The 14286-nt window shown below is 42.5% G+C and overlaps 1 protein-coding gene across 3 annotated transcripts in view; it reads left to right on the top strand.

Annotated features, from left to right (window-relative positions):
- The first annotated feature begins 2785 nt into the window (after positions 1-2785).
- SCN10A (sodium voltage-gated channel alpha subunit 10) overlaps positions 2786-14286 on the top strand; it is a 109540-nt gene continuing 98039 nt past the window's right edge. For all 3 annotated transcript variants that reach the window (XM_023732211.1, XM_012555813.2, XM_023732212.1), the window contains exons 1-3: positions 2786-3055; positions 4588-4715; positions 7667-7747. In XM_023732211.1, the coding sequence (XP_023587979.1) occupies positions 2786-3055; positions 4588-4715; positions 7667-7747 (479 nt within the window). The remainder of the gene's footprint in view (positions 3056-4587; positions 4716-7666; positions 7748-14286) is intronic.

Below are 14286 nucleotides of genomic sequence, written 5' to 3' on the forward strand. Positions count from 1 at the left end.
CTGCTTGACCTTGGGATGTGCAAGCCTAAAAAAGTCACTGAACTAGATGAACTCTTTGATTCCTCTTATTCCTCTGATTAAATCTATGATTTTAGCTGCACTTTTTTGAACAAAAAGTTTTCTAGTTTTTCTATTTCTGAGATTTGTTGTCACCACTATTCGTTCAACAAACATATATTTACTACCTACCAAATTAAAGGCACTGTGCTGGGTTCTGGGGAATCGGTGATGAACATGAAAAATGTGTTTCCAGCCCTCACTGAGCTTATGATTTAGTAACAGATATAGAAAGGCAAACAACAATTACAAATCAGAGGTAAGTGCTTGTATACAGAAAGTGTAGAGAGTTATGGGAGCATAAAATGAGAATCCTAATGCAGACTTCATATGCAATCATAAATGGAGGAAGTTATCTCAAAATCAAGAGTTCAAGTATGAGTGGGGATTAGCCAGACAGAGCAAAAAAAGAGGATAATTTTAGGCAAAGGAAATGAAAGATGGAAAGGTTTTAAAATGAAAAAAAAATGGGTCATATTCAAGGAGAAAACTGAATCCCCATAATGCTGGAGAGGTAAGCACATGATTTGAATTATCTTGAGCACTGGGGGTGGAGGGAGGGCTTTAGAAGGATTTTAAATAAAGATATAATATGATCAGATTTGCATTTTAGAAAGACCCTGTGGTTACAGTGTGAGAATGGGTTAGAAAAGGCTGAAGGAGAGAAAAATGAACACATAGGCCATTGGGATAACAATGGCTGGACCAGTGACGTGATGGAAAGGTTGGAGAGACATGGGCAGAAGATGGTAAGGAGGTAGAATTAACGGTACTGGATGTCTGATGGAGATGGGAATGAAAGAGAAAGGACACAGCTATGATAGCCGGTTGTGGACAGAGATAGAAACAGGTTCGTTGGGGCCATTCACAAGAGACAGCCATAGAGAGGCAGGTATTATAAAGGAGTAGGGGTGATAATGAGTTCAGCTTTGGGTATGTTGAGTTTGAGGTGCTTATGAGACACTCAAGTGGAGATGCCCAAGGACATAAGAGCCAGAGATAAAGATTCAGGAGTCATTTGTATCTAGATAAGAATGAACACCATAGGAATGGATAAGATGCTCCCAAAAGGTTGTGCCGGACAGATCTGGGTTTGAGTACCTGTTCTGCTACTTAGTAGCTACGTGATCTTAGAAAATCTATCTTTGCCTCTCTGGTTTCTCATTTGTATATTGGAGATAATACCTCATAGGGCACAGTTATGGTTAATGGGATCATGCAAGACTCTTAATTCAGAGTCTAGAACATAGCGGGCTCTCGGTAAATGCTAACTCTTATCAGTGCTGTCATTGTTGTTACCGTTAAAAATAAAAAGGGCATAACATAGAACCGCAAGATTCACAATCAGGCATGGGGAAAGCTGAGAAAGAGGAGCTTGAAAAGGAGCAGGCAGAAAGTCAGAAAAGCCTAGAGAGTGTGTCACAGCAGCCTGGGAGAGAGTGTTCCAAGAAGGAGGAAGTGGTCAAAACAGCCAGATAGGACCATCAAGAAATGGCTGAGAGCAGTCCTCCTGTTTTAGCCTCAAGGAGGTTTCTGGTGCCCTTGCAAAGACGCATTTTAATGAGGTAGTGGGAGCAGACGCCAAGTGGCAAGGAGTGAAGAGTGACTGGAGCAATGAGTGGAAACAACCTTCTATGAAACCCGGCCGAGAACAGGAGAGAGGAGGGAAGATCTGAAGGGGCTACATATCAAGGAAGTTTTTAAAGATGACGGAGACTTAAGTGTCTCTAAGCACAGATAGGAAGGAGCCAGTATACAAGGAGAGAGAGCTACATGAGGTAGAGAGGGGATGAGACCCAAAGCAGAGGAACGGACTGGCCTTCGCCAGAACGAGGAATGACATCTCCCCTGCCATGACAGGAGGGATGGAGGAAAAAAGAGGAAAGCTGCAGGTAAGTTAGAGGTTTAGGTGCAGGAAGCCGAGGGACATAGGAAGTGTGGTCATTGGCTTACTGCAAGAGGAGATAGAATAATCAGAAAAGGAGAATCTTTGAAATATTAAACGAGAAAGAACTGCCGACTATGATTCCCAGGCAGGATTGACGTTCTCCAGACCCTTCAGCAGTTCAGGTCTAGACTGATCTACATTGGCTTATGTTTGGGATTCAGGACAAGAACAAAGGAGTGCTTACAATGATGAACCATTGGGGTGTGATCTGGCAGTGGAGAAGAGTTCAGAGGACAGAGCTAGTAGAGGAAGAGAATGTAGCCTAGAGGCCCAAAAGGAGCTCAAAGAGGGGGAGAAACATAGTTGGGAAAAGTCCAGAAATAAAAGGTTGTTATTAGAAAGTAGGATGAGACTTGGGGTAAAGTAGATCATGAGCGGAAGTCTTCAATGAATGAGGGAGAATGCCTGGAGCTCAGTGGTTGTAGAAGTGAGAGAGGACGATGTGGCTAAATGAGCCATCTGGCTGTGGGGATGGGGCAGGGCAGGTCTACAAAATGATGAAGGAGCAATGACTTAGAAGTGCATGGGAGCCAAGACATAATCTTGAGGTACCTGGAGAGTGATGGAATAACAGCCTTCCCTGAAAGTGCTGCAAGCTAAGGCGGGGTCTGGAGAGCCCAGGTGAGTTAAGGGAGGAGCTGGAGGCTAGGGCTAGGAGAGCCACTCTCACAAGCAAGGGGGAGGGATTGGAGAGAGAGGACCCATGGGCAGACTGTTACCTCTCTGTGGTTTTATCCACTCTCATAAGAGTATAAATTCTTCCTGAAGAAGAATGAGAAGATGGAATTTCCCCTTGGGTCTCTGGAAACTACCAACTTTCGTCGCTTCACTCCGGAGTCGCTGGTGGAGATTGAGAAGCAAATTGCAGCAAAGCGGGCAGCAAAGAAAGCCAGAGACAAGCAAGGGGAGCAGAAAGATGAAGAAGAGAAGCCCCGGCCCCAGCTAGACTTGAAAGCCTGCAACCAGCTGCCCAGGTTCTATGGCGAGCTCCCGGTAGAACTGGTCGGGGAGCCCCTGGAGGATCTGGACCCCTTCTACAGCACACACCAGGTAAGGGCTGCTCTCAGCTCTGGGAGAGGGAGTCTCCATCCCTTCCGGCCCAGGGAGTCCCTGCACCCTGGGTGACGTGGCAGTCTGCTGCAAACTCAGTTAATGAAAAAAAGATCTTACTCGCCTTTTTGACACCTTCTTTGCATCTTCCATGGCATTTATGATAGAGGCTCATTAAAACCAGATCCAAGGAAAGCCAGCTGTCCCCTTAGAAGAGCCCTGGCCTGGGACCTCCAGAGGTGTTGGCTGTCTCTGCATACCGTCCTCTCTCCTCAAGAGCACAGATTTTGAGGTTGGAGGAGGGTGGGGAATGGGGACATAAATCAGGATGATTTAAACCAGTGGTCCTCAAAGTGTGGTCCCAGGACCCCTAGAGTTCCCAAAAACCTTTTAGTGGATTAGTGGGTTCATAAGCTCAATACCATTTCATAATAATACTTAGATATCCTTTGTCTTCTTCAGGCTTAGAACAGGTTTGAACCCTTGCTGAGAATTTGCATTTCCACCCCAGATATACTAAATCAGAATCTACATTTTAACAAGCTCTCCAGGTGATTCTTATATACAGCAAATTTTGAGAACCACTGCTCTACAAGTGGTTCTCAGAACTGGTCCCTAACCAGCAGCATTAGCATCGCCTGTGCTTGCTGGGTACGGTTGGAAGCCCTGGTTTTCTCTCGTCGGCATTCCCATATGCACATAGGGCAGTGAATGTGCAGTAGAGGTTGTTGACAGGGGTCCAGGTTACTGACAGGGGTCACACCATCACTCTTACAGCTACTGGAACGTGTGCTCAGATGTGCCTGTGTTTTAAAATGTCTTCAGTTTGAGTTTCTGAAACAGCAGATGTCTGTATCTATATCTCCCCCGTAAACTCAAACTCTCTGAGGTCCTCGGTAATTAAAAGTTTGAGAACCACTGGTTTAAACAAGAGCTGCTCCACGGCAATTACCCTGCCTGTATTGCATCTTGAATGTTCCACACAGCAGAAAAAAATGGCGTATGTGTGTTTAGGAGCTGGGAGGGGCAGTAATTGGCCATCTCAAATATGGATTGTAGGAAAAAAAAAAAAAGGTACTGGGATATCTTTCTCCCTCCTCCCCCTGTCAAGATCCTTCGCCCTCCAGGAAGCAGGAGAGGGCTTTAGAGGAGGGGTCTATCTAGGAGGTGGAGAACAGAAGAAGCATCACAAGGCCAGGGAGGTCCTCTAGTCACAAGAGGAATTAAATTCAACCAAAAGGCCACCTTCCTGCTTCCAGAATCCTCTCCCTGGGCCTGATGCTTCTGACCAGCTCCAGGGCTGGCTGCCTGGCCAGAGAGCCCTCCCAGAGGGCTCAGCTTGGCAGGGCTGGGATCTTTCCAGGACAGTCGGGATAGAGCTTTCAGTCCCCGATCTCCCGAGCGCTGTGCACCTCCAGGTGGCTCTTGTTGCCTTGTGGTGCCCAGAGCCCATCTTGCTCATGAGCCTGAGATGATGGTGCTCACGCTCCAAAGCACAGTGGTGTGAGGATGCTCGTTTTGTTTTGTTTTAGACATTTATGGTGCTGAACAAAGGGAGGACCATTTCCCGGTTCAGTGCCACCCGGGCGCTGTGGCTGTTCAGCCCTTTCCACCCGATCAGAAGAACGGCTATCAAAGTGTCTGTCCACTCATATCCTTTGTACGGTCGCTTCTTCCTCAGGTTAGAATCAGGCCTCGTCCAGGGTGTCCAGTACCTTCTTTAAAGGTTGTCAACAGAGCCTTCCTCACGTGAATCCTGAGGCAACGGTGCGCTTAACTGGGAAAAAGTGTGCCTTTAATGCGCCCGATGCCCCAAAGCAGCCCCAAGACACAGAAGAGTGTTCACACAGCCCAGACATGTGAGGTTTGGGCTCCTCAGGCTAATGCGGACATAACTTAGAAACTGTCCTTTCTATGAAGGGAGCTTTGGCTGAGGTCCCCAGGAACATTCTCACTGTAGGATGTAGCCTGCTGTCCCCACACCCCTGCTCACAACATAAGAACCAGCAAGGGACCCCAAGATGTCTTTGGGCAGATAGGATAGGCATGGGTTGTTACTGTGTGTCTGAGCCAGGCTGGCCAGTGGCTGCTTCTTGGGCAAAAGAGCAGTACCTCCCAGAGGGCAAAGAGAATGGCCTGTGATGGGCAGGGCAGACAGTCTCAATAGGGCCCATTGGCCATGGGACACTGCCAGCATCACAAGATGCCCCAGGAATACCAGCATGTTAAAAAGGTCAACAGCTCAAGGTCCATGCCATTGGGGAACGTAACGATAAGACCCACATTGGTCAAATATCTCTATTCTATTAATTCCTTTAGCTAGCTTCAAAACGCTGCCTTCAGCTTTTGGGGGTTTTCTTTCTTTTTTTTTTTTTTTTTTTCCCCAAGGCAGGTCAAACTAGTAGAACAAAGAGACTTTGGCTTGGTTTCCAAGGATCTTCCCTGGTGACTGTCCAAATTGGAAGTTCCTAATGACAAATTCAGCCCTGGCTTCCCCACGGTTGATTTGCAAAAACAGCCTTGCCTCAGCTGCCTGACAGATGGTAGCCAGCCTCTTCTTACAAGTCTGTAATAAAAAAAGGAGCTCGCTCCCCAATCTGGGGAAGCTTGTTGGGTTGCTGGACAGTCTTCAGTGAGTGGGAAGCCCTGGCCAAGGGGCCTCTGTGCGCTCAGCATGTAACTACATTGCTAATAAAGTTTCGTCACGTTTTTTCCTTTCCATATTTTATCTTTAAGATTGACCAGGAGGAATTATATTTTCTTAACTAAAGTTTAAATTTTCAGATTCCATAGAAGAATATTTAATCAAATAGTAGGCTCTCATTTGCTAAATACCTCCTAAGTGTCAACACTGTCGTAGGTACAGAAACCCTCAGAGCAGGTATTAACATCCCCATTTTGTGGATGATGAAGCCAAGACTCAGAGGCATTAAGTGAATTATTCCAGGTCACACAGCTGGTTAAGAGGACAAGCCTGCCTCCTGTCTACAGCAGTGTCTGTAGTGAGGAAATCAGCAGTTAATAAGAATGAATTCGGGTAACTTATTCTCTCAGTACGTCATCTCTACTTGGGATTTAAAATACACATATATGCAATTACCTAAAAATTACAAATAAAGAGAAACAGCAAACATGCAAAATCTTCTCCATGGCTCCTGCTTGGATTACATCTAGATAAGTAAGAAACAGCTAATGAAAAATAAAATCCCTTTGAAGAACTAAGTGACCAGTGAATATTCTTTTCATCTTGAGATTTGATGAGGAAATAATTGCTGGTAGAGCCACAGCTGGACAGAAAAGCTGCATTTATAGATTTAAAGCTCATGAACTTGGTAGCTCCAGCCCCAAAACATACTCTTCAAGGTATACAATCCTCAGGGTCATGTTATTCATATTTCATCAAAATTATAATTCTAATCCCATTTGCTATGATTGTTTTCATAAGTAACATCACACATAATATATTATATTACTTGTACCATTTTGTGGCATTTGGAGATATGATTTTAATTGAATCCTCAAGCTGACATGGTCCCCTATCTGAATACATTTCTTAAACTAATTGTAAGTCAACAGGAAAATGTGGCTTAATTAGTAGAATTTCCCTTTTCAAAATAGACATGTTCCCAAGTACCTGTAAAGCAGGGCACGTAAAAGGCATTTAGGTTGGAATTGTGAAAGATGAGCGCTGCCCTCTCTCTGGGGGTCAAGTTTATCTTCAGACTTTGGTTTTCTTTAGGAAGTAATTAAGAACTCAGCTAAGCCTCAGGAAAATGTCCAAGTGGAGAAGTTTGTCTGTGGACTTTCCCCACCAACATTTCTTCCCATTGGTGTCCCTCCGTTCCCAGTGTCTCCTTCCCTTCTGGTAATCCCTTCGCCTGTCCTCTGCTCTTGAGTCTCCTCACTGGATATTCAGCGTTCCCCAGGACAATCCTACTTGGAATGTTCTCTGTGAGCCAGCATCTCACTTCCCCGTACCTGCCTCCGTCATTCCGAGACAAAAGCCCATCCTCTGTGTGACTGATCTCAGCTGAGTTAGGAAAATGGTCTGACTACACTAATCCCCATGAAAGCTTGTACCTTTCCCTTATCTTTAACTTTCTGGAAAGACTCTTTCTGTTTTTCAGGATAAAAGAGACATTTTCTAGATACAATTTCAGTCCATCTTGTCTTGTAAAATGAAGGCATCAGTGCAGAAGGGTATTTTGGGAAAGGGATTCTGTTTCCTTCCATCTTGCTCAGGGGTCTGTTAGCAAACAGTTCTGAGTTTGAGATACAAACTCAGTCAAACCATAGTTGACTACTTGTGTGACCTTGAAAATGCTATTTAACCTTTGTCAACTTGTTTTCTCAGCTCCAACATGTAGATAATAATATCCACCTGAGCAGTTAAACTCCTCAATCATCTAATAGCTATATTAGAAATAATGTGGATCACGTGCACAGTCCAGTGTAGGCATTCAGGAAATGTTAGTGGTTATTATGTCACAAGACCATAAAGTTGATACTAGCTAAGAGTTGTGAATTTAATCATTCATTTTCAAGGTGATCATAGATGAATACCAGGGAAACGTGGTGACTCTCAGCTTTTCCTTAACACGGGCCTCTCAGATGGTTCAGTTTATTTATTACGGTCACTATTTTGGTCAACTGTGTGTGCATGACCCAAACGGATTTTCCAGATAAAATCGAGTGAGTAGATTTGCTGTCATTATTGTGCCTTCTTCTCTTTGTTGACTTCTTTTTCTCTTCCTTCACTGGGTGGCCTTGCTCTTGTTTATCCTGCCAGGTCCTCGTTTGGGTGATGCTGAATCCTATTGCCCACTTGACTTTGTAATGACTGGGTATCCTCTTCTCTGTGGACTTTGTTCCATAAATACACATACAATTTACAGCTTCAAACAGATCTAGATTGGTGGTTCTCAATCTTGACTGCACATTGAAATCCCTGGGGAGATTTTGAAAATACCGATGCTTGGGGGTCCCCCTTCCTCTTGCCTTGAGAGACTGATTTAATTGGCCTGGGGTGGCCTGGCCAGATGAGCTCCTCACCCCTCAACACACACTCACCTGTGAGGTGCACACGTGAATGAAGTCTCGGGACACCCTACTCTGAATGAGGCAGGAGCAAAGCTGACACAGAACTGAGAACATGCGGTTCTGGAGCAGACTTGGAAAGTAACTCATGAATGAAGCTATGTAGGAATCAGGGTTCCTAGGCTTCATAGTGACCTTAAATATTCCTGAGGCTATTCCGTTCCCCTGGGTTAGCGGATGGAACCTCTGTAGTTTCAGAATGTGAGTCTGTCTTAGTTATCTAGTGCTGCTATAACAGAAATACCACAAGTAGACAGCTTTAAAAAACAGAGATTTATTCTCTCATAGTCTAGGAGGCTACAAGTCTGAATTCAGGGCACCAGCTCCAGAGGAAGGCTTTTTCTCTGTCGGCTCCAGGGGAAGGTCCTTGTCATCAATCTTCTCCTTGTCGAGGAGCTTCTCAGCGGAGGGATCCCAGGTCCAAAGGATGCAGTATTCTCTTGGCTCTTGTTTCTGGGTAGTATGAGATCCCCTGTCTCTCTGCCCAGTTCTCTTTTATATTTCAAAACAGGTTGATTTAAGACACAACCTAATCTTGTAGAAAGAGTCCTGCCTCATTAACATAATTGCGTCTATCCTGTCTCATTAACGTCATAGAGGTTAGGATTTACCACAGATAGGATAATTATCTCAGATCACAAAATGGAGGACAACTACACAATACTGGAACTCATGGCCTAGCCAAGTTGACACACATTTTTGGGGGACACAATTCAAGCCATAACATTGTCTTTTCCCAAAACGTCCTGCACCACCCCATCTGGGAGAGACGCCCCCACCCCTGCTCAGACCTGGGGTACCCTCGGGTATCGTCACAGCAGCTCTACAGGGTTTTCTCTTTTTCCTCGTGTGTGTGCTGATTATAACAGTAATACTTGCCACAGTAGAAAGTATGTTCTATTTCTATTAGCTGATTAAGACGAAAAATCCTGCAGGCATCTTAACTGATATAGAAAAACCATTCGCTAAAGTTCAATATCTGTTTATGATTTAAAACTCTTAGAAAAGCAGGACTAGAAGGGACTTGCTTTATTCTCATAAAGGATACCCATTAAATATAAAAGTAGCAAACATCATACTTAATTGTGAAACATGGAAAGCTTTCCCTATAAGGTCAGAAATAAAAATACAGAGACGTTCTCATCAGTTCTATTTTACTTTGCAAAGGAGTTAGTCAGTGTAGTAAGGCAAGAAAAAGAAATAAAAGGTGGAAGAATAAAAAAGGAAGTACCCAAAATGTTGTGATTTACAGATAATGTGATTGTGTGTTTAAAAAATTCGACATAATATAAAGATAAACTATGAGAATTAGTAAAAGAGTATAACAAGATAGCTGGGTACAAAGTAATATATGTAAATCAGCTGTATGTGTAAACACTAGCAGCAAAGAGTAAATAAATAGTTTTTTAAAATACAATTCAACTACTTTTTTAAAACATCAAGTATGTGTGAATAAAATTATCAAAGTATGAGTGAGATCTCTACAAGGAAAATTATAAAAAATGTTGAGTGAAATTAAAAAAAAATTACTGGAGAGATATTATGTTCTTGGATTCAAAGTCTCAATATTGTAGTGACTTCCCAAAATGACTAATAAATTTAATGTATTCCCAATCAAAATCTCAACAGACTTCTTTAAAAACAGAACTGAAAAACTGACTCTAAAATTTACTTGGAAATGCAGAGAATATATTACAGCCAATACACTTTTGAGAAGGAAAATTGGTGGGAAAACTTGATCTGCTCGATATCAAGATTTACTATTGAGCCCTGATAACTGGAGCAGTGTGCTGTGGTATAAGGTTAGAGGAGCCAGTGGAACAGAATAGACAGACCATAAAGAGACCAACACCAATACAGACAGTTAATTTGTGATAAAAGTGGCACCGCAGAACAGCAGGGAACAGGCGGTCTTCAATAAACGATGCCAAAGAATTAGGAATCCAAATGGAAAAATTACATTACACATCCAACTTTACAGTGCACACAAGAATCAATTCTAGGTGGATTCTGACCTAAATTTCTTTGTGACAGATAGAGAAATAAAACTTGTAGAAGGAAAAAGAGGTGGTACTATCTCCACGACCTCAGGTTAGGGAAGATGTATTACATATGACCCAAGAAGCACTAACATGACTAATGCATTTTTACTACACTAAAATTAAGAATTTGAGTTTGTCAGGAGACATTCAGAGGGTGAAAAAGTAAGCTTAGTGAGTAGAAGGAGATATTTGTAACATATATACCTAAAAAGTGCTTACACCAGAGTACAAATCAATTAGAAAAAGCCAGAGCAACCAATTTAAAAATGAGCAAAAATCTTGAATAAGCACTTCACAAAAGTAGAGATCCAAATGGCCAATCAGCATACGAAAATATTCCTAGTCTTTTTCATAATCAAGAAAATGTGATTTAAAATCACACTGAGAGATTATTATCCACTCATCACATGAGGACGGTTTTAAAGTATGGGGATACCGAGTATGGGGCAGGATGTGGAGCAACAGAAAGTCACACACTGTGGTGAGTGTAGACTTGAGCAACGTCTTTGGGAAGCAGCTGGCAATAGTAAAATGGAAGATATGCATACCCTACGACTCTTTAATAGCACTCTTAGGTACACACACTCAACAGAAATGTGTGCTTGTGGGCACCAGGATACGGGGACAAGAAAGTCTATGAGCATTGCTCATAAAAGCCCCACACTGGAAATAACCCGAATGTCCATAAACCTCTGAATAGACTAAATATTTCTGCTATATTCTTAAAATGGGATAATGTACAACAACGAAAATGAATAAAGTATAGCTACACACAATAAATTTGGCCGTGGGTGGTAGAAACAGTTAATGCACTTGGCTGCTAACCAAAAGGTTAGAGGTTCGAGTCCACCCAGAGGTACCTCAGAAGAAGAGCCTGGCAATCTACTTTCAAAAAAATCCGCCATTGAAAACCCTCTGGAGCACAGTTCTACTCTGACACACATGGCGCCGCCATGAGTCAGAGTTGACTCGACGGCAACTGGCTTTTATGCGCAATGAGGATGAATCCTAAGAAAATAATATTGAACAAAAGAAGGCAGACACCAAATTACATGCATGATTCCATTGTTACAAAATTCAAAAACAAGCAAAACTAAGCTATATTGTTTAGGGATGTTTAGTGGTAAAAATACAAATAAAGCTAGGCAAGAAAGAGTACCATAAAAATCAGGATAGTACTAACCTTTAGGGTAGAGGAAAGAGGATGTAATTGGGAAGGGGCTTGTGGAGTGCTGGCAGTGTTCTATTTTGTGACATGTATTCACTTTACAACAACTAATGTATGTCTCATGCACTTTTTTTTAAAATTCATGTTACATATCATAATAAAAAGCTTAAAAAACAAAGTAACTTTTAAAAAATGATCATTGGATAAAATGAAGAATACTGAAAAACACATCAGAAGACAGTAACCAGGTAGAGAAATCACTGCAATTATTTTAGCTGATGGTCCTTAGATATATAAGACAATCAGCTAAAAATACATATTTTAGATAGCTGAGATCATATCCCAAGTAAAACTTCCATCTTTCTTTTGACCTTTTAATACACAGCAGTTTCTCTCAGAAGAATTATTTGGGGAGTCTGGTTAAATGTGGAAAATTACTGCGTATGTTTTACCCCAAGCCTCTCAAAATGCCAATAAAATGACAGAATGGTATTAAGAACGGCATAAATACACACGAACAAAGAGAAGAAGCAAGGAAAGCACAGAGGACAAAAGGTGTCAAAACAATCTCAGAAGACGGAAAGTGGGCGGAGGAGTGGTTCATGACTTAGCAGATCAGAGGATGCTAAACGACAGTGCCTGCAGAGGCGGGTAAAAATGAGGATCCAGGCGTTTTACCCCATACAAGCCCCAGAGCCTGGGGCCTGGGTACTGCAGCTACTGGGAAAGGAGGAGGTGAGTCTCTGAGATGAAATCAGAGTGACTGGTTGAAAGTCTGGAAATGGAGCAATAGACCCCCAGATCCTTCCCTCCACTCTCTGTAGCCTGAAGACAGCCTTATCCCATCCTCACTGAAAACTAGACCTAATTCTCCATAGAAATCACACCAGTGAGACTCTAGACCTGAGAATAAAAACAATCAAAAATGTTGACATCAAGCCGATTCCTACTCATGGCGACCTCTTGTGCTTCAGAGTAGAATTGTGCTCCACAAGGTTTTCTTGGTTGCAATCTAACAGAAGCAGATTGCTAGGCCTTTCTTCCAACGAGCCTTGGGTGGGTTCAAACCACCAACCTTCCGGTTAGTAGCTGAATGCAAACTGTTTGTGCCACCAGGGATAGAGACCTCAGAATAACAGGTACAGCAAAGTGTTAGTGAAACAGGGACTAAACCCAAAAGGGTTAAGCGTAAGTCTACAACTCCACACTGAGTCTTATAGCCTCCTTACCCCATCCTGCTCCCAGGACACACACACCTGGGACAGCTCACCAGGCAGGAGACCGGAGGACTTTTCTCTGGAAACTATGAACTTCACCAGAGGAGAGACCTACTGACGTTGACATTTGAGGCTCCCCAAAGGAAAAGCAGTCATGGTCCAGACTATAGGGAAGCCCATCATTGATGTTTCCTGAGAACACACAGGTAGGACTCCCTATGAACGTCCATTGCCTCACTCTTGAATACAAACGAAGAATGAAAGATTGCCAGATATTTGAGGTAGTAAGAGAGAGACCAAAACCATAAAGACAGACAATATGCATAGCAAAAGGAAATAAAAATTACTATTAATACCCTTCGAAAGATGAGAAGATATCATATCAATGAGATAAGAGGATGCTGTATAAAAGGAACAACCTTAAAATGAGAAAGGGCACTTATAAATTAGAAATATGATTAGCAGAAATCTTATCTTGTAGCCTTCCAGTAGAAAATATTTCTTACAATAAACATTTCTACCTTCTCTTCACGGAAATCAAGCAAACATAACGAGGAAATGGGAAAAAATAAAAACACTTCATTTTCAGTGAAATTGGGAGACAGATATGACCTGCCAATTTCAAAATATGTGTAGAAGCCACCGAAGGCACAAGATGTTGGGTAGAAGTTCCCCAGAAGTATGTGAGGAGGCGTGTGTGCGGTGTGGTTATATTCAGGGACCACACATCCTAGAAAAAGCAGCATTCGTACATTCACTGAAGGTGACAGTCTCATGAAGAAGTGCAAAATCTATACTCCTTGTTCACAACAGTTGGAGCTGGAACTGGGTGAGAAGCCCTCTTGGACCCCATTTGGGGCAAACAGTAACCATACAGATGAGTGGTACTTCCAGGAAGACGTTTGTTTTTCTAGCAGCCAGGAAGGAGGGAGGTTTGGGGTTATGACATCTAGATTTCTGCCTAGATCCCTCTCTCTGTCCTATAGGATATTCTCATAAATAGCTTATCTAAGATGATCCAACTCATTCAATGATAAAGAATGAGAAAGGCAATTGACAGATAATCAATACATAAATACTGTTAAATGTATGGAAAGGAGCAGTAACAACTCACTCATTGACAAAGAATCCCACAAAAAACCCGTTGCCATCCAGTCGATTCCGACTCACAGCAACCCTATAGGACAGAGTAGAACTGTACCATAGGGTTTCCAAGGAGCGCCTGGTGGATTCGAACTACCAATCTTTTGGTGAGCGGCCAAGCTCTTAACCACTGCATCACCAGGGCTCCCTTTGACAAAGAACACTCGTCAAAATAATGTAGATAGAGAACAGTTGGAAATAGGACTATTTCATAAGAATTTTTAAATCTCAATGTTGGATTTTTAAATCCACCATTTCTAATAAAGAACATCCAAAAAAGAAGAAATGCAAGAACTCAGGGAAGAGATGGCAAATCAGCAAGAGAGGAAACATGAGCTGGAAGAGCTCAGGACAAAAGCAGATGAAACAAAACCATTAAAACGAGAAGACAAAATTAAGAGCAAAAGGAATAACAGAAACTGAGGAAAGTGGAATAAACTCTATAGGGAAGAAGAACAAGAAAAGCAAATAAAAGAGATGGACATACAGAGTTTTAAAGGACTAGAGCATGGAATTCTTTGGAAGTATGGAAGACAGGGAAAAAAAATCCAATAGTATATGTGT

This window comes from Trichechus manatus, unplaced genomic scaffold (genome assembly GCF_000243295.1).
Source record: "Trichechus manatus latirostris isolate Lorelei unplaced genomic scaffold, TriManLat1.0 scaffold00049, whole genome shotgun sequence".
Classification (NCBI taxonomy): domain Eukaryota; kingdom Metazoa; phylum Chordata; class Mammalia; order Sirenia; family Trichechidae; genus Trichechus; species Trichechus manatus.